The sequence below is a fragment of the Falco peregrinus genome, chromosome 5 (genome assembly GCF_023634155.1).
Source record: "Falco peregrinus isolate bFalPer1 chromosome 5, bFalPer1.pri, whole genome shotgun sequence".
Lineage (NCBI taxonomy): Eukaryota > Metazoa > Chordata > Aves > Falconiformes > Falconidae > Falco > Falco peregrinus.
The window spans coordinates 21,841,005-21,862,510 of NC_073725.1; the positions used below are offsets into that span (position 1 = coordinate 21,841,005).

Here is a 21,506-nt window from a genome sequence, read left to right on the forward strand (position 1 = left end):
GTTTGTCTCAGTTTCTCTTGTGTTACCCTGTAATTTCAACTGAACTTTTTCATGAAGAATAGAAAGAAATAATTACAGCGCCTCATTAAAAGTCACATGACCACCTCCCAAAGTTGGATTTTGTCTTAAATGGCATCATATTACTGACTTTTATTCAATTGCTGGTCCACTACAACCTCCAGGAGTCTATCCTATGGCAACAGTGCTTAAGGAACTATTTCTCAATTTTTAGTTTGTCTGATACTTACTTGCTAGAGTCCTTTGCACTTGTCTCGACTGAGCACCATCTGACTGACTTTAGATCCTGCCTCTGATTTATCAAGATCAGTTATTGCTCTTTTAACGTGCCTGAAACTACTGCTAGCTTCTTGCAAAACCACAATTTTAACATTCATGCTCCATATTCCATCACTGAAGCCATTAAAGAAGATAATGAACAAAACCAGACCCAGCAGAGAGCTTGACATACTTCTAACATACACTCTTTGCTTAACTACAAATACTGATAACTGTTTTCTGAAGGCATTTTTCAAATAGTTGCACACTTACAGATAATCATCAGCATTTCAATGTGGCTTCAGGCAACTTCTCTAGATTTCAGGGCACACTATCTTGAACGTGCTAAACAGCTTCCAGAAATCCAGCTTACTGTTAGAGTGTTGTAATGCCAGAAGGGTCCTAGGCATTTTTAAACAAATTTTTTAAGTTGGTTGCTATAGAAAAGGGGGTTTCCACCATTAATAAAAAGAATGGGCTTAAGAAAAAGTTGCGTTGAACAAACTCCTCAAGGTAACAACAGCTACAATACTGAACAAGTACGGAACCATTTTTGGCTTGGCTTGGAGATTAAACATCCTGAAAAACTCTTCCCTACATTAACATCCAATGTTTAACCATAAATCCTCAGATACAATTCAATTCTCACCATCTCCATGTAGAATTCTACTTCATTTTCCTCTACCTATTCCTGTTCCCTCCTTTAAGGGCTGGGAGAAGAAGCTCAGCTATTTTACAGGCATTATCAAAGAGCTCTTTACTCAACAGCATATAGTTATTTTGTATACTGGTTTCACTTTATAAGACATCATTCTCAATTTCCTCCTAGTGTAGACTGAACAGGTATTTTTCATTGGAATGAAGAGTGAAGCAAACTTCTTGCTTACCCCCATTAACTGCACCGTTTTCACACGGAGGATTAGTGTTGGGCACACAAACTTGTTTCTTTCAGGTGAAAGAACAGGTGAATAGCTGGGCAGATGAATCCCAGGAAAGCACTTAAAGCACTGCAACTGCTAATGGAGGGGCAGTACAGCAGACAAGAACAGAGTTAGTTCAAACCTCCTCTGAAACACATAGGTTATACAAGTCATGTTGCCAGCCTCAACTACTTCCCCCTGCAGATCTGGTTCTAATGGACCACATTACTTGCCAGTGTAGAGACAGCCACAGAACACCCAAACAGGTGACAAGACAAACATGCTTTAAAAGCCTCAGTAAATTCTTCACTCACCCAAGAAAGCTCCCAGTTGTCTCGAGTCTGTCCAAAGACAAACACCCACACAGTTTCAAAGCACACAGCACATCCTGCTAGACAGCAACTACTTAAGCACTATGCTATTCTAAGCATTTGGCAGAAGTATTTATCTCTAATGACCCTATCCTGTAAATGAAGATGAAAATTCTGATTTTTAAGCTCTTGCATACTTTTCAAAAACCTGTATTACCTCAACAGTTAATGAGTTAATGCATAAATGTATCGAACCTTTTATCAAGGCTTCAGGCTGAACTCCTAGTAAAAATAAGGAAGCTGTATTAGGTTTTATAATTTCTTTAAATAATACCTTCTTGTGACACTCTGAAGTGTTAGACTAATTAGGTCATAATTTTGATTTTTAATTAGGTGATTTGATATTCAAAACGGCTACACATTAGAGTCAGCACTATTAAAAGTAAAATGATTTATTTTGGAATCTGTATTTGGATTACAAATTTTAAGCCTTTTTCATGTAAATCATGGCCAAAGGGAATTTCAAGCATAGCTAAAATAGTTTATGTTGGGTGGGACACTGCTATACCAGGTCTCAACCAGCTCCTTTACAGGTACTTAATTTTTCACTATCCATCAAGTAAAATTGTAATCCTGGTCCCACATATCATCAACACACGGCTAACAGCCCTCAGTCAAATATCTTACATTTTGCTTTGAATGTACTTCTTCCTTGTATTATTTTTATTTCAGATGTAGTAAAACTATATTCCTGTATCACAATAGTAAAAATTACTCTAGTATGTATCACTAATGCCTTCTTGGTGCTAGTTTGGCCTAATGTAATAGAAAACAGTGGGTTTAACATTTTTTAAGATTTTAATCTTTAAATATGCAATATGGAGACCATGACCAGACCGCTTTCTCAAGTTTCTTCATCAACAGCAAGGTTTCTTCTAATTTGTTTACAATTTTTAAAAATTTTACTCTTTTTCTAACAGAATTAATCATAACCAAATTGAACAGTCCCCTGAACCCAGTAACACTAGTCAATTGAACAGGCAGAAGTGGATTTCATTATTAAGTCAATTCACCTTATTACCTTAGGTGGAAAAATATGAACTGCAGCTATTTACACCTTCACAAAATCCTTAGAAGGAAAAACAGTGCATATATAACCTTTTCAAAGTTCAACAAATTGAATAGCCTTAACACTTATTTTAGTCTTGCAAAGAAATACTAACAAAAAATTGTAAAATTAATTTGACACTTATTCGGGCCCACTTCTTCACTTCACACGATTATCAGTCCACTTACAGATACGGGCATAGTGTAACACTAAAGAAAAATTACATATATCTAGTTTCTACCACTGCACAGTCTGCAACCACTTAAAGAATCATTTAAAGTAGTACACGCAAAGGAGGGCTGCACGTATTAAGTAACAGTAACAAGGACTTCCGAGCTGCTGAAACACTGCAGAGGCTATTCAGATTATATTAAACAGGAATCAAATTATTTTTGTAATGTAAGAAAACAAAGTACAGAAAATCAAGATACTGCCCTAACACAACTCCAAACTTTATCAAAAATGATACCCATGAGGACAAAATAATAAGTGCCCAATGTTAAGCCTGAACCGTGCATACAATACATAGTTTTGCCTACAGATGTAAAGACTGCTGTAGGTGAAGGAGGTCACTGAGGCCAATGACCATAGTAATATTATGGGGTTTAGGGGACTATGAAGCTGTGTGAATGTCCAATCCAAACTCAGAGCAGGAAGTTGGGATTAAAAAAAACTGTTTCCAGGTCAGCAGGAGTTTCTAATGGTTATAAAGAGACTGACTGACTTTCTAGAGAAAAAAGGCAGGAAGAAAATGTCTTGCAACAGTACAAAGATGCTAGCCTTCAGACTCTGTAGAAAAGGTGTGGTTTTGTTCCCACTGTTACTAAAAAGCAGGAATTTTAAAAAACACATGAATAAAATATCTTTTTAAAAAAATAGCAACTCCACAACATCCATTTAAATCATTATGCACTCTGAAATCTTCCCCACATTCCTTTTCGAAATAAGAAATATTATTAGACACCTACTTAAATTAGTTTCATCTTTAATTTCATGCTTTCTGTGAGATATCACGCAACCAACTAGTACTTTCTAAGATTGTAGATTTTTTTAATTCAGTGTTATCACTACTTCATAATCAGTTATATGGATACGCCATAATAATGCAATCATAACCATTGCTCTGTAAAGAAAGGAGGGCTTTTCACTCCTCTTCCATCTTTCACTCTTCCATCACATTAGAAATGCACACATATATACCTTCAATTAAGTGCAAAGAAGTAGGTTATAAATAAAATAGAAAATAAAGATGATCATCTGAGGTTCATTTGCTGCATTACTGTCCATATGCTGCAAGAGCAGCTGTAAGTGATCAAATTGAAACAAAATTTAGATTTAAAATGATCTTATTACCCAAGTTGTTCTACTTGTCAGCAACACAAGCAGTGTTTGGTTTCCACAGCCTGCGAGAAACAAACTGCTAACACAAGCAAATATGCATAATTTTTAGGTTTAATATACAAATGCATATTTTGAATTATGAACATGTAGTACACATCTTACCTGGCATGACAACAGCTTGCTGAGTGGCTGATTCTGTACTTAAGGAAAGGCGACCACCTTTAGCCAATCTATCACAGAAGAGGGTGATGTTCTTTTTCAGTCTGCTGGTATCTTTAGGCATGCACAGCTGGCTGCCGAGAGTCAGAGCCTGCTCCTTAGAGCTCTTTGACAAACAAGTTCTTAACAAGTAAGAAATGGCAGCATCCACAGTTTCTTCCCAACCCTGGATTAAAGAAAAGGAAATTAAATAAAATTAGGTGAACTGTAAGATGATATAGCATATTAAAAACTAAGTAACAAATCAAGGACTAAGAATTTTCCAATTATACAGATACATAAGATATAATTTGGGGGTTAATAAGTGTCATGAACACAGAGTTCTTCAGCTTGTACAAGCCAAAACTGAAAAAATCCAAATGTTCCAATATTATGATTGACAGAGAAATATATATAATTTCAGTAATAGCAATATATGGACAGTATATGACATAATGGTTAAATCCAGTAGTTGCATTAATAACAAAGCCAGAAGTTCCTGGATGCAATATTTAGAATTAAGAACAGAACTGAGATGTTAACACAAACATAATATGTAGTATATAACATTATGCTGAAGATACATCAAGCCCAATAAAAAAAAAAAAAGGTATCCAATTATACATTCTTTGGAATCGTTGTCTAAGATTCTGACAATCTGCCAGTAGCACACATCATCATGACTGCAACCCAAAGCTGCAGATATCCAGTATCCATTTATCTGAGCAATTAACTTTAAGTTACAATACCCACAGCATTAGCACAGGTGTGTCAATGCTCTGATGAACTGGGACTTAGGTTTCTAACAGCATAGTGTCAAGCTGTAAACATTTATGATAAAACCAGCTTAGTAATCAGTTCAGTTACAATAAGCATCTACCTACAGAAAAGCTTTCTGGAGGAAAATCTATATTCAGTGTAATACTCAGTATACATATTTCCACAAAATGAAGTGTTTACTTTGCAAATAATACTCAGTAAAAGCAAGTTTTGAGAAGTGACAAGGCACCCTGAAAAGCACCTTTAAAAGTCAGAGCTTGTAATCTGTACTATGGTTTTCAGTGACACAAACAAATCAAAGACATTCCTTCAAGTAAGAATCCTGGAGAGCAGCAGTATTATTTGGTATTTGTTCAAGGTTATTAGGTTAATAAGTAAAATATAATATATGTCATCGATCTCATTTATGCAGGGTGCAATGCAGAATTGACTCTTCTTGATGCATTCTGTAATTTAAATTATACTCTGTGATGAGACCCTATGATTAATCCAAGGTGTCTACAGTTAGCAAACCTGCAAGACAGTCACAAAGCCTGCTCGTGACTTTCCATGACAACCTTATAGAGCTTGGACAGAGTTAGCAGCTAATGTGAAGGGCTTTGTGGTCTGCTAATTTCAGGATTCACAACATCTCTTAGTATTCAGCTACCTGTAAGCAAGTTTTATATATCTGCTGCCTACATGTACAGAGAAGTAATATTCAATTGCTGTAGTATTAGCATCTGCTCTCTCAACTCTTCTGATTGGCTGGGACTTATTTTGGCAATAGTCTTCATTGACTTGAGAAGTTTTGAGGCTACAGTCTGGAAGCACCCAGCTCTACTGTTAAACTAACAGAAGGTAGCTCTTTACACGGCTATTACTCAGACAGAACAAAAAGAAAAGTCAAGTATCTAGTTGTAGTTAATGCAAATCCAGTGTCTTCCAGTTTTTAAGCTCTTACTCGTAATGCATTCAAATCAAATTCTTGATTGAAAATGTCCAGCTGAACAGCAAAATTACCTATCTATCCAAATTTCCATGACTGCGTAAGTGTAACATTTGAAAGAATGATGATGTCAGCCCTGTCGGAGTCCACTGTCAAGCAAATAAGGTTTGTGAATTTCTTTTATTGGATACATATGGCTTTTGTGAAGGCTAGGGTACTATGTTCAACACAGAGTAACAAAGGCCACTCTTCCTGACCTTGTTACTTCCTAAGAACAGGTCCAGGACAGATGCTTACTAGGGGTCACGCACATCAGTGAGAGCACACAATTACATGCACTTCATCCTGGTCTAAACGGACACTGCTTTTAATAGTGTCCTGAAAACATGCTGTATGTGTATAAAATGTGCACATTTTACAGAGAAACAGGATCAGCTAGTGGGGTTTTCTTAACCAACATTTGCCTTTCCTGACTTCAGAACAATGACAATATTAACCTACTCTCTTGTTTGGATTTCCCCCCCAAATAATTGTGAATTAGAAAAATCATGCCAGTCAATCAATGCTGTGGTAGCTTAGCATTTTTCAAATATTCTATAAAGAGTCCATTGGACTGTAACCCATCCACTGACCTGTGATGGTGACAGGAAATAATCCATTCCGCAGACAATTTAAAGAGGTTAATGAGCTGGTAAATGCTGTCTACATTCCCACATACTGGGCAATGAAACTTAATATGTACAAAGCACCAAAAACAGTCAAGCCAGGCACTCCTAATTATACTCATGAAAAGTAAGACAACATAAACATAAGAATCTTGAGTTTCACTAAAAGACAAAGAAACACGTGATTAACTAGTGTCAGCATACAGTAGCTGAGAAGCTGGCCAGTATATCCCTCCAAATCAGTTATATAAATGCAGGCAAAAGGAGCATTTAAATATGGAGTTTGAAATACAAGCTAACAAAAGTCAGGAAATTAAAAGTGGCTAGTATTCTGTCCTTGGCTCACACAAGTATGTTTTACTTTGTACCACAGCCTTAACATTTTCCAACCCTTGTTCTTGTATTTAATTTCCATGTAAAACTGGTTTCTCAGTAGACCATAAAATTCTCTTCTCCAATTCAAGGACTGTTGACCTAGAAAGTCCAGTCAAATCCAAAGCAGCCTTTACAATTAGTGATAGAGTACACAAAAGTTACATCTACATGAAAAAAAAATGTTGATGAAAATTTGCTGAGGTGATCTTACACAACTAAGAATTAATGGCCACAAATAAGAATGCATTTGTCACAAATTTTTGTTGGTGCAAGGGGACAATTAAGGAACAAGAAAAATTCTTCACCCCTTACACAATAAAAAAGCTAAATGATGCTTGAAAATGAAACTGTTCTAGTTTATAGCCCACACTGAAGAATGATTCTAGCCATAGTTGTAATATTCACTAATAGCTCTCTACATAGTATTCTGGATATTTGTGGTCTGAAAGGCACACCTCCAAGCAAAGTCTGATACCAGTAAACCATCACCCTACGACCAGCAAGCGTTGCCATAACTGACACGACAAATGTGAGTCAAGACTCACATGAAAAGATATTAAATAATGCAAATTCTTCATAATGACTGTAGGAGCTGAAATAGATATGAAAAATACATAATTCATCAATTTAACTTTTTCATTGGGGAAGGTTTGGCTTCATATTTCATTTACATACATTTTCTCTTGTAGGTAATAGGCAGAGATTGGCACTTTCTTTTAACCAGATCATCTACACTGCAGGAGTCTAAAGACCAAATGTAGATTTGTGGTACTAGCAGGACTAAGATTACACTAGTACACATCACTTATCTTCCATATATTAAGGATCCCCAGGTGTCATGGCACATCTGAGTATGACCACGATTAATGCATTCAATCTCATTTTAGCCTAAGGTTTAATCTAGAGTATCTAATTTTAGGAAGATTAGTTGTTAAACAAGAAACCTCCAAAATTATGTTCTCTGCAGGGTAAATGACTAACCTACTATTACTCTAAAATTCTAGACAGTAAAACTAAAGGCCCATCCAGCATGTAAGAGCTCACACTGCAAATAAATTGTCGTGCTGCAGAAAGGGCACTGATCCTGTGACACCATATGGAGGAAGGGAATGCAGTGACTAGTGCCGCCTGGGAGCAGACCCTGGTAGGAGGCACAGCACTGTAGCCTGCCACTTGGCTGCAAGGCTCCACTTCCCAAGAGTTTAGCTGGCCAACAGGCAAGGTCAGCTGGATGTACACAGGGGCAGGATCAGAAAGAAGGATTTCAGTATCGTTTCTAAGATGCCCAGGACATTATTTAGGGAAAAGCATGAGACAGGGCTTAACAGTCAGATTTGGTAAGTTTACTCATATACTTAACTTCTTAACACATTTATACTGTATAACCGCCCACAAGCATTTTAAGTTTTTAAGATTCCCCTTGACTCATCATTCATAAATCACGGGAAGTTAACGGAGTGAAATGTGAAGTACTGGTTAAGCTAAGTTGCTCCTACTGAGGTCCAGTCAAAATCCTATCTACCTGCATGGCTCATAAGTTTACAGCGGTTGGTTTCTATTGCAAACACACAAAAGTAAAAGAACCAACGTCCGGTTCCTGAAGACACTACAGTGATTTGACTTGGAAAATGCTGAGACTTTTAACAGCTCCTACTGCAAACACCATGCTGGGATTTCTGGCAGACACAGTAGTTTTACCTCATGTTTCCCCTCAGAACAGGGGTGAACTGCTTCCAGCACAGACAAGATACAGTAAATGAGAGCCTCAAGTAGATAATAATACAGCACGTTGCTGTCACATGATTTTGAACAAATAAAAAAACAAGTAAGGATATTTTACCTACAAGTTTTACCACATGCATTTTCTATGAATGATAAAATCATTTGTTGCTTTTTAACTGGAAATCTTCAACAACTTTTACCAAGTTTTAAGCTGTATTTAAGCAGATAATTAATAAACTGAAAGTCTACCTTTCCCTATATTGTTTAATATTAGACTTTATCAAAATTTGTTCTGAGACATTGAAGATTTTGACACACAAACCACTGACTTAGGTAACAGCAAACACACATCTAGACAGCCAAGCCAAGCCTCATCTAACTTATGAACTCTGTAGATAGATTGATTTGTCTAATCATTGATAAACAGCAGGCAGTCAAATCTATGATTGCAGGGATAGCCTACGGGGCTATCTTAAACATAAAAAGGGTGGATATAAAACCTAGGTAAAGATTCTTTTAAAATATTATCAAGCCTTTTAAAATTATGACACCACTAATATTCATCAAGTTTGACCTGGACCACATTTAGCAACTAGTCATACAGCTATGCAGCTTTGTAGAAATAGCCTGAGGAGTACTTAAATCCCTATTCTGAAAAGTTAAAAATTATCATTACATTGAGTATGTATATTTACAAAAGGCTTGCTAGAGCAATCTTTGTGATTTTGTCCTGTAAGAAAAACCTGTAATAGATGTAATTAATATGTGAATTTACTTTCATATAGTTCTCAGGCTATAGAAGGAACGCACCCACATAAGCAAAGAAAAGATGGAATTGGGAAACAGAAAGGAGAGTTGGGATGTGTTGAGAATGAATGCTCAGATTTTATGAACAACACTTCCTTTCCTTTAGTACTCTGCAATTGTAAAAAATTCACATAATGCACCAGAGTTTAAATCCTACAAAGTCAAGGACGGGAGGCGAAGCATGGAAGCTGAACAGGTAGGAGTTTTTGTGAAGTTTGAAACTTCGACTAGTTCATTACATTTCATCATAACACAAGTAAAAAGGTAATTTATATTCACAGTTTTAACCAGATGACTCCAATGACTTTTCCTTAATTTTAATACAGATAAATACGGAAACTCAATTTTGCCAAGCTATTAACCTTCCCATGTTTTTCTTCTCTGGATATAAGAGATGAGCAAAGGGTTCTCTTTGAATGTAAACCCTAGGTCAATTTGTGATGCTTAATACAAGAGAAGTATATAACAGGTCAGTAAAATTAACTATTCTAACTCTCAAACTGATGGAAACATCCTTGTTATATGAAGGAAAAAAGGCAACAAAGTAGAGTGTAAATGCCAGCCCCAAAAAACATACTACTAAGCCTGGAGATTATACCTATAAGCTTTGAAAAGATACAAGATACAACATTAATTAGTTAATGATTTAGTCTGCAGAAGAAACGTGCCACAAGGCACAAAATGCCACAAGAATTTTTCATAGGGAAATGCTTAGAGAACCATAGAAACAAAAGACTGCTTAGACTGTAGCTGAGATGTGAATGTGTCTCCTGAAAGTGTGTTTATACCAAATACATCGACAGGACTGGAAGTTACTGAAATCTTTGCCATGCCTTTGACCCTGGTTCAAGAGCTTCAAGCACAAGTGCTTGCCGAAAAGTCTAATAACAAACAGTTTCAGAACCAAGTCCATTCTTATACTAGGTAAACACAGAAGAGCAGCAACTTCTCAACAAATGACTGCTAATAATATTACTGCCCACTACAACACAGTATTATTCTAAAATGGTTAGACAGTTTCATAGGTGTTTGTCTATTAGGCCACTCAGTTTTGCTTCAGTTAAATCTGCCAGTTCCTTTTAGCAAGCCAGGTAAAGTAGCTTGTGATCATCGGGGAGGAAAAATAAAATACCTCAACCACTTCACAAGACCCATAAAACCAAGAAAAAGTAGAATTAAAATAACTACTTCAACCTGTGGTTATGTTTTTTCACCTTATATTGTGCATATCCCTAAACTGCAAGTATATTGACTCATGTTTAGGACCAGAATCATCTAGAGGCACAAATGAAGCTCTGAGCAATCAGTGCTATCAGCTGAACTCTATCCTAATAGCAAGTTCTGCTACACCGCATCTAGAACACCTCAACCCACCGTGCTAGGAATATTCCTTCCCGACACCACCACACACACACCCCCCCCCCCAAAAAAAAACAAACAACCACCCCCTAAAAACAACCAGTTAGCTACATCTAAACAGGATAACAATTTGGTTTATTGTCTAAATAATCAGAATACATACACAGGAACATGTTAAAGTAAATTGAAAGATATAAAAATATTTCTTAGAACTCACTGAAAGGTATATAGTCACAGATGGACAGTTCATGCCAGGAGGATTACAAGTCTTCTATACTTTGCAAAAGATGTTAATAATTCTCTGATAAGAACCTTCTCTAAATAGGCTTAAAAACTTTGGAGGCAATCTTTTGAGCAGCAATGAAGTCATGTTGCTTAAGAAACAAGTCACATTGACCACAGAAAGCTTCTGTTTCTAGTTTAGTTAATAAAATATGAGATGAGAAGAGACTTAATTTCACTCAACCACTAACTATGGTTACTGGAATTTTTAAGCAACAAAAAAGCTTCTATTACAAAATGCAACAAAATGCTTCATGCAGATAACAGCAAAATAAGGCAACTAAGTCATACATGCCTATAAAAATCTGCACAGAGTGGCGCTTGCTGATAAATCTCTTCATAAGTTTAAAGGACATAGAAATCCTTTCAAAACACTTCACATAAGATGTCTTAGACAGGAAACTGCATCAAATACTGTATGGCTGAGCATATTCCAGGGAAAGGACGGGATGGACAACATGGGGGGGGGGGGAGGGGTGTGAGTGTGGGTGTGTGAGTGACTGAGCAGCTGTTGGAAGGCAAGTTTGAGAACAACTGGTCTATGGAATTAACAGAACTCTAGGGATTGTGGAAAACTTAGTTGAGATCTACAAATTCATGCTATTTGTCTTAAGCGTAAGTCAGTCATTCTAATAACACATTAGTCAAACTTTAACAAGATTGTTCCTAAGTTGTGTTCATGAGCCAGACAGATACTTGATTCTGTATCTTAAGAAGTCTCTAGTAAAAAGCCTTTAAAGCCTTTACCATTATGAATATTATTCCTAAGGCAACAGCCATTTTTCAAGATGCCTATGAAATAATTTATCCTGGAGTGATAGCCAAGACAGTTCTGAAAAATTCAAATGCAATGTGAAACATACTGCAAGAACTATGCAAAATTGATGCATGCCAAATTACGGGAATTCTTACAGCCGTTAACTCAGGAATTTGCCTGGCTATATCTTCTTTCTTGATTTTAGTCACAATAATGATTTCATCAGCTCTCAAAAATGCTAGAATACTTGGAAGTTCACCTTACTGAATAACAACTTTGGCATTTATGCTTATCCAAACCACCAAAGAGGTTTCTATATCTGAAAGGACTGCATATGCTAATTCACCAGAAACACCAGCCATGTGTCTCAATGCTATGCTTTTAGTGATTAAAAAAATTACCTCATTGTTTCACATACAAATAAAAAAATACCACGTTGTTACAATCCACAAAGCCAGGGCTACTGACTAAACTGGTAGTCTCTAACACAGACATAGACCAGTAACAAATTTTGCCAGGATTTCACTGTGCTATCAGTCATCCTAACTCATATTGTTCAAGCATATTCTGCATTTCTGACCTATTTGTCTTTAACTGGAGATAACAGCCACAGCAGCCATGAAGACTGCATACAGCATTTGCCTGTATTGCCAAAAATGGAGCTGACAAACTTTTCTTGTCAGTGTCCCTGAAAAATTACTGCTAAACCTGAACTGATTGGCATTTAGGAGACCTTTTGAACAGAATCTGAATAAAATTAAAGAAAAAGATAAGCAAATAGACTCTATATCTATATAGAGCTCAATGCAGTAAAATATTACTGAAGTCTTAATGTATTAAACTTGGAACAGTCAAGAAACTGTCTTTTTTAAGATGCACATGACTTGGTTGAAGAATTATCCTCGTAGTAATCTAAAACCAGTTTTCTTCAACATAGTGCATTAAAAAAGCTAGTAACAGGTTATTCCAGAATCTTGTACAACTCACTTTTGTAACTTGCCCTGCCCCTACCCCCCACCCCCCCAAAAAGCCCAACCCAAAAGCAAACTTCCACATATTTAAGTAACAAAAACCTAAGTAACAAAAAATGGAATACCTAGAAAGCAGGGAAATGGTAAAATCCTACAGACTAGTGGAATGCCTGATGAAAATCCAGACAAATGAGTCAAGCTTAAATACATTCCAAATCCATCAAGTGCCTAAAAGGGACATTTGTAGTGAGAACACAACAGAAAAAACACCAACTGAAATTCTTATACTAATCCTGCTCTCTCTAAAATGAAGAAAACTAATACAATATATAGTTCTAGAATAATAGCTCAAAACAGTAGATTAATCAATTTCATTTTTATCCAAGGAAAGAATTTTAGACAGAAAAACATCCTTATTTGTGAGACGGTACTATGAAGTCTGAAACTATTGTCAAGAGCTACATTATAGACATTTAAAACTCATTGAGGATTTGGGCTTAACATACTTACCTACTCCAAACAAATTACAATTTACTTAAAACACAAGGGATAGAAAACAAATGCAAAACCTGAGGAAGTACAAGGTGATATCTTGGTAACTCTGACCACAACATGTCATCTCCTGAACAATATGGTTCTGTAGGGAACCTGATACAACAGATATTTAAGGTATAAAAGATTAAAGAGTCTATGAACAAACAGAGGAGTAGAGAAAAGAATCAAGAATTATACAGGAAACTGTATCAGATCTTTTTACAATGTTTATTGAACTAGTCTGAGTATAGCACAACAGATCTGTGCAGAGCTATTTAACAATAATTATTCATGCTAGCAACTATTTTCAAGCTACTTCAGAGCATCTAATTCAAATATTAGTATCTCAGATTTTGAGGTAGCAGATTGCAAAAAAACCTATTTGTGAATAAGTTGGGGTGTTTTTAAAAAGTCTGTCACAGATGCTTGGTAAACATATATTGATGTCCCTGCCAATGGCAGGGAGGCTGGACTAGATGATCTTTAAAGTTCCCTTCCAACCCAAACCATTCTGTGATTGATAACCTATGGCAACTTCACCTGAGAGAAAGCTGTATGACAGATTCTTTCCTGAAAAGTACACTTGCCATCTAAAAGTTTATTCTTTCTCTGGTATTTTTGTCCTCTGAAACACAATTCACAAACCACTGAGCACTTCTGCACTAACCATAAGACTTATATTTTTTGGAGGATTCTATTCTATAGACAGTTAACTTTAAATCAAGATTTGCCAAGACCACCTTCTATAATGTCTTCAAGTATGGAAGGAAAGCTGAAAATGCACATGGCTTAGAAATCAAAACAGTGGTTTTTAAACTATCTTACAGAATATGCATTATTTCTCTTTTAGGAACGGTGCTCCTAAACTACTTATTTTACCAAGGAGCTTCTGGAAAAATCATATTGTAGAAGAGTAGTATCAAGGCCGTGGGTGTTTCAGGAATCTAGCAAATTGAGCATTACTAAACAAAGGTTCTGAAAGCTGCATTCCATTATAGTGATGACCTCTATCATTCAAGTTTTTAATACATTTTTCAAGCTCACAGAAACAAATTATGATTATTAGCAGTTGCAGGGTTTTGTGTATTAATGAAACAACTAATAACACAATTACAGAGTATCACGGTAAGAAAGCAGAACTCCTCCAGGTGGGGATCATAGTCATAATAGTTCTACAGCTGCCTAACTCTTCCATGCTTTTGAGTTTAGTAACTTTGTCTCAGGAAAGTGCATACTTCAACAAAACATGATCTATCAGGATGAGGTTTATTAGCTCTTGCATTAAAATGTGATTAATCTCTGATTATTGCAGCCAGATTTCCACACAGGCTGCATCCTTTAGGATCAGATGTCCTTCATTTGCACAGAAGAACTTTCAAAATTGGGTTAGAATTAGATCAAATAGTTTTCATCTTGACAAGTAATGTATCTATATTGCCCAAATCTTCTTTCAAATTGTCTGCTATCTCAAAATCAGAGCAATACAGAGTATGTCCTAACCCATTCCTTATTATTTTTATTCTGGACAGCTGTGAAAATTATTAAGATTTTTAAGGCAGAGTGGGTGAGAAGCAGAGAAGGGGAAACATTCCTCAAGAGATAGATTCTAAGTAACTAATTATACAGTTAGTCCTCTAGTAATGCTTGTTTGTGGTAATACAAATACATCCTGTCTGGAATCGTGGAAGTTCACACACATCAGGGGTTTCTGTAGAAGCCATTCCTGAATCCTGAATTTTTGAGGGTTTTTTGTCAACTTAATTTTCTTCTTAGCCTGACTTCTTACAACCATTGATCCCTTTCTGGGAACTGATGAAAGAAATCCTTGTACGCACTACATGAACAAAGTGCTTTGGCTTCTTTGTTGCCAGCTTCAGAGGTCCGTTATTTTGCTTTTTAACACTGAAATTAATCTAACACGTCATCTTTATTTTCCTCAAGAACTTTTCACCAGTTAGCTGGGAAAACTGAGTGGCTATTTGGGTTTTGTAGATGCTGTCAAAGCTGTCTGCAGACATGCAAACACATCAGGAGTCCTGCATCTTACTGAACGATGCTATACATCCAACAGTAGGTCTGCCACACGTGAGGTCTGTAACTTCAATGAAGTTCAGCAAGATAGTTTTTGATACAAGGAAGAGGAATCAGACCTTGTTATACTTGGTCTGGAGAAAAAAGTAGATAAAACATATGCTAAAGAAAGCTTCTTGAGACATCTCACTGCATCTCAGCCCGTGTTTTATTTTCATATCAGTGATACACTTGGGGAGGAACTTTTTCTTCTCTTACTACAATATCCTTTATTGGGTTACCAATATAAGATGGTATGAAAGCCTGACAAATGAGTTTGTGTTTCCAAAAGCTGTGAAATATGGAACCACGTCCACTCTAATATTTTAGCTCTGAAAAAAACATAACGAGAAAAAAATTGTTTCCGACTTAAATTCTCACAGTATTTTAGATTTACTCACTATTAACTTCAGACTCAGCTCTATTACTTGAAATTGTGGAATTTCTATTCTTCAAAAATTCACAGGTGAGGACAAGGAGGATAGTGGCAAACTGGACTTGCACGTTTATGGATAGGCAATTTTCAAACTTATGCTAGAATTCTTAGGGTTTTGCTTAAGACAGTAGCTTGAGATCATTAACTCCTCCATTGTTTGTACAGCTTTGTCTTACGACCTGTTTTACTTTTGAGGTATCAAAACCATATTTCTGCTATATCAACCTCTCACTTCCAGGAGACAATGGCAGAAATACATTATGCAATCTTTGTGTTCCTTTGATTTGAACTGGCCTGTCCTAATGTCAAGCAAGTCTATCACCACCTGCGCAGATCTGAGAGAATACTTGTATATCATTCTTACTCTTGGAATTAAGACAAAGCATCTTACCATCAACTAGAAGGAAAAACTTACACCTGAAAAAAACAGCTACTGTGAAAATCATGGTAAAAAAGCCAGTGATTTCTTTTCTAGGATCTTTTAACAAGATGAAAGATTCACATGAAGTCTTCTCACGCTACATAGCAATATCTTTCTTAATTCAGTAGACAGATTATACAACACCACAATATCTATAGTTATCTAGTAAATATGAAAAAAATGCTACATTACAATTGCAATTTAGAACCAAGAACCATCAACAACTTCAGAACCAAAAGCAATAATACTGAAACTCTTTTTCCTCCCACATCCAAGAAAAAAGATTGGACGGTTTGGTGATCAGATCTTTATATACCCTCCAAAAAACACTTCTGACTGTCAGATCTGAGGGAAAGGATGAATTTAGCTGTATATCATTAAGTCACATGTTCAATATAAATAGCGAACTTCATAAAATGATTGGGAATATCTCTTATCTTATTTTCTCAGAAAATACCATGTTACATGGTTGGCTTTTTAAAATCAGGTACTAATACACCATTACCATATTTAGAATAAAAGTATCATAGCTTTGAACTGATGTGAGAGAATCAGAAAATAAGATGAACAAGTAAATATGCAACTTTTCAGTATATAAACCCTGTCCTAATATGTAATATAAAGGCCATACACTAATGATGCTGAAACTGCAAAGTCTTCTCAGTATATAAATAATTCCAGTGGAATTCTACAATCAATCATAAATCACATTATATTTCTAATACACTAGTACAATACTTTTCAATACATAGCAAGAGTCTGCAGATATTTCAATTAGGACACAATATTAAGAGAATTCTCCACTGACAATCAGCTGCTTTAAAAGAAACCAAAAAATTAGTGTCATTGATTATATACATTGAGTGTAAAAATCTTTTGGTGAATAACATTGCCATAATCACTCTTGTCATTAAGCAGTTTAGATGATAACTGATCTGACTCCTGCTACGCAGCACATATTCAGTAATTACTACTACACTAAAATATTTCAGCTTGTCCTTGTACTTGAACTAGGTAGATTACGCTACCCTAACAAAGAGGAAGTCTAGAGGTTCCCATCACAATATTATATAGAGAAACATGTCTGATACCAGAAACTTATTTAATCTATTAAAGTGTACACCTCTTGGGACAACTGCAATACTTTGTAGGACATCCAAGTTAGTTTTAAAGGAGGTAACATATGCTGGAGGCAAACTAATCACACAACAGAACACAGTTCTGCCTTAACTAATTTACACCAAGAAAGAAGTTCCCCAAGTAGGTTTCTGCTTACAACAGAGACAACCCACTGAAGATTAACTTCAGTATCTCTAATACTGGCAGAGTAAATAAGGTGATTGCTCAAGTTAATTACAAAACTAATTCTCAAAACTTTTTCAAAAGATACATCTAACCAACAGATAAGTCAGATTCTCCATCAGCACAAGGTTTATACCAAAGCTGAATACTTGTTCTGAGTTTGATACAAGTTTCAAGGAATTAAACAAGACAAGAATACAACAATTCTTTCTGTCCTTAGAACTTTTACAATTCATAATGCACATCAAAACCTGTTTCTGCATTATTTTCTGCCATTAATTTTATGTCATCTGGAAGAAAAAGAGGAAGTTTTCTTTTTTGAAAAGCATTATTATTACCAACCACCAGAAGTGAGCCTTTTAAAAAAAATGAAAAAAAAAACCCACCTTATGTCCCTTTCTTACCAGCCACCACAAAAACTGAAAATGACAAAAGAATTTGAAAATACAGCTAGGTATAGCTGCTTCTGCCAGTATTTTGAAGTGAGAAGCATACAAATAAAGATATATTATAGATTTTCATTAATACACAAACTTTTAAGAGGACCACACTAAGCCTTTCTTTCTCAGACCAACAAAACTTTGGCACTTCACTACCCACAGAATTCACTGTGATGAATCACATGAATTCAGCTGCAGATGGAGATCGCTAGACAGTGGTGCAACTTGCCTCAAACTTGCTACATTTGTCACAACCCACTGTCTTCTCGGTAAACAAAATTAACTGCATTAAAAGAATGATTCACAAACATTCAAAGGAACTGATAGTCCTTAAAGTAGTGGTGAGGCCACTGCCTTGCTCTTTAAATTCTCTCTTTTCCCCAAACTACTTAGCACAAACATTTGATTTTTCATTTCTAGACATTATAAAATTGACAAGTAATCAATCAGTTTGAAACCCTGCTTTTAATGGATCACAAATGAAAGTAAAGTAGAAAGGTTACATACACATCAATTTGCAGTAACGTAGTGGCTTTACAACCTCGTGTCCTTGTCTCCATCTACTCCAGCTGTCTCTGGTGTACTCTGGTTCTCTTGAAAACAGGCTAGAAGGCAGAGTGCTGAGCAAGAGAGTCTAACTTCCATATCAAAACATAAAACCAAAGAGGGCTGGTACTTAAGCCATGCTCTTACTCCTCTTATTCTCCAGCTGGGTCACATACACATGCCTGAGCAAAGGACACTGACAGGATCCAGGCACCGCTACATTTTTAACTTACCGCCCTCATGCTGGACCTTCCCTGCCCAGGGAGGAGTAGGACTCTCATTCCTTCACCTTCATCTTTCCTTCACTTGACAATCTTATGTTGCCCTGAACGAAAACTAAACTTCAGACTGAGGCTGATCTTTTTTACTAAAAAATTATCTTTTCAGCAGGAAAAACTTAAAGCTCCTTCCTTTTATTTTGGAGATTAAAGGTTTAAAAACCACTAGCTATTTTCGGCACACAAACACACACACCAGTTCTGCTGGACTTAGGTGCTGGACTGTACCAGAAAAACCTTTCTGAATGGTTCTGTTCCATGGCCTTGATTTGAATTGGAGGAAGGCTTGGTTACTAGTTTTGATTTTTGGAAAAAAAAAAAAAAAAAAAAAAAAAAAAGATAGTTAACATCATTTAATGTGAAGTATTTTTCCCAAATGGAAAAAAAAAGGCAACAATTTTCACATGCTTATCCCTCTAAAGCTACTTATTTTCTTCTTTATTATCCATCTTGTTTCTAGAAAGGAGGAGGCAGAAAACCAAAAATAATGTATCTGCTATAAATTTGTCTGTTCACAGAAATGAAGAATACAACTTGGAAGTATGTATGCAAAAGTATGGAAAACTGGCTCCAAGTTACAAGTTGTCACTGCCCACCACCTTGGTTTTTTTGTTGGTTTCCTGGGTTTGGGGCATTTTAAATTTTGTTTAAAAAATAAACTATTTTATAATATATTTTATAAAATAAAATGTTTTATATTTCATCCTATTTTAACATATTTCAGTCTGTTACATAGTTGGGGCTTTCTATTTAAAAGGTGGTTCAAACTACAAGCAGAGAATAAAAAAAATATAAGACACCAAAAATAATTCCAGATGTATTTTACTGTGATTAAGACCTAGGTTGGATTCTTCTCTAACTCATTACAAGAATTAGTGAAAAGTGACAATTTCAACTAAATTCTAAGAATTAGGTCTCATAAAAATTACTCTTATCAAAGATGTAATTATTAGCTCAAAGCTTCAAAAGTACTAAACATAACTGGAAAAATTCATGAGCAAGTTGGCTACTGTCAGTCATTACAGAATTAAGACTCCTGGAATTACAGAAACAACCTTATCTTTAATCTTGAGAACTTTCACTCGGTAAAGGATTCTTCATATAAAAGGGTATTTTCTACATTACTCCAGAACTCTACAGTGAAACCCACTTGCTATCATGCATAAAACCCAGCAAGAAAAGACTACCTAGTTTTTCCCAAGTGACTGATCTTTTCTTTTTCTGGTGATTTACATTCAGATCATGTTCTTACAGAAAGCACAGACACTTTTGATAGTAACTCCTGACTCTTACTAGGCACTTCATGATATTCTTCTGAAACCACCTCTTTTTCATCGTTGCCTTAAAGTATATTTTTCTACTTTATCTAATCAACACTGTAAAGTAGTAAATTTATACTCACTAACTTCAGTTAATTACACCACATCAGAATCACTTAAAACTATGCATTTCACCCTCAGGCATTTTATTCTTCCAAATGACAACTTCAGTAAGAAATTCAGATCGAATACAGACATTTACTTAGTTGTTGTGATTCCAAACACAAATGAAGGAGATGAAAATGTACTTGCACGATGCCAGTTTATAGCTGTTACTAGTAACTATAGTATCACAAATTTGACTATAAAAAGAAAGGGATTATTATGAGCAGTGAAGCACCCATACATCATTTGGTCATATCATGAGAACTATGAAATTACTTATTCTTCAATAAAGTTACTATCGATAGTGATACTGCCAAGGGCCCTCTATCAGTCCTAAAATTAGAAAGTCAGTATTGACAGACATTTTTTCTCTTTGTGATATCTTCAACAAAGAAAGCATTAATAGCTTAACAACCATATGAGACACCAGTCAATCCAGAAGCCATGCAACCTTTGTATCAAAACTATCCCGTGAAGCATAAATGCTTTGAACCCTTTAAATTAGCCCAGACAAATTCTCTCTTTTCCCAAAAGGATTTCCTATTGTAAACATATGCTTTACCACCATCTCAGCATTAACTCGGTTTTGTAAAGTATAATCACTGAAAATCATCCCTTACAATGTTCCTTGCTTTTTTCATTTTCCAGACTTTATAGTACCTCAAATTATTGTCACTCCCTGTTATAAGCCAGTAACAAGTGTGCTAGTCTTGCAGAACTTTCAGCTCTCCTGAAACAAGTGAATTGCATAATAAAAACTCAGATACATCTCAATATTATTAAAGCATTCATGCATTCTTTTGTCTCCAAAAGCATTCTAAAATAGTTTTCTACCATATATTTCAACAGATGGCAAAACATAGGACTCAAAACCAGTATAGGTTTTAAGGTATTGTTTGCATGGAGCTGTAACATTATGCTCTGAAATACTGACAATATATACTTCTCTAATTTGAATATGGGCTTCATTTTCATCCCACAGTAACAAAGTACATTGGACTTTCTTAATGCTTTCGTTAGCAGAAGGGTTAGCTCATTTATCCCGCTGGTCAAAAGCTGAGACTTGAGAGATCTCATTCCATTTCTGCTGTGCAGAATTCATGAAAGAATCATGGAAAAAGGGAATGCCCTTGTGTTTTCAATACTAAACAAGAGCAACCTTTTAGTCGCTTTAATCAAAACAATACTATTTAGGTGCTGGTTAGAAATTTACTGCAGGAAATAAAAAATAATGCCAAATATCTGTTATTCGCAA

General features: G+C 35.7%; 1 protein-coding gene across 5 annotated transcripts in view; it reads right to left on the reverse strand.

Annotated features, from left to right (window-relative positions):
- Positions 1–21,506, reverse strand: part of BBS9 (Bardet-Biedl syndrome 9) — a 311,265-nt gene that overhangs the window by 152,273 nt on the left and 137,486 nt on the right. For all 5 annotated transcript variants that reach the window (XM_055804136.1, XM_055804135.1, XM_013303082.3 and 2 more), the window contains one exon: positions 4,119–4,341. In XM_055804136.1, coding sequence (XP_055660111.1) covers positions 4,119–4,341 — 223 coding nt within the window. The remainder of the gene's footprint in view (positions 1–4,118; positions 4,342–21,506) is intronic.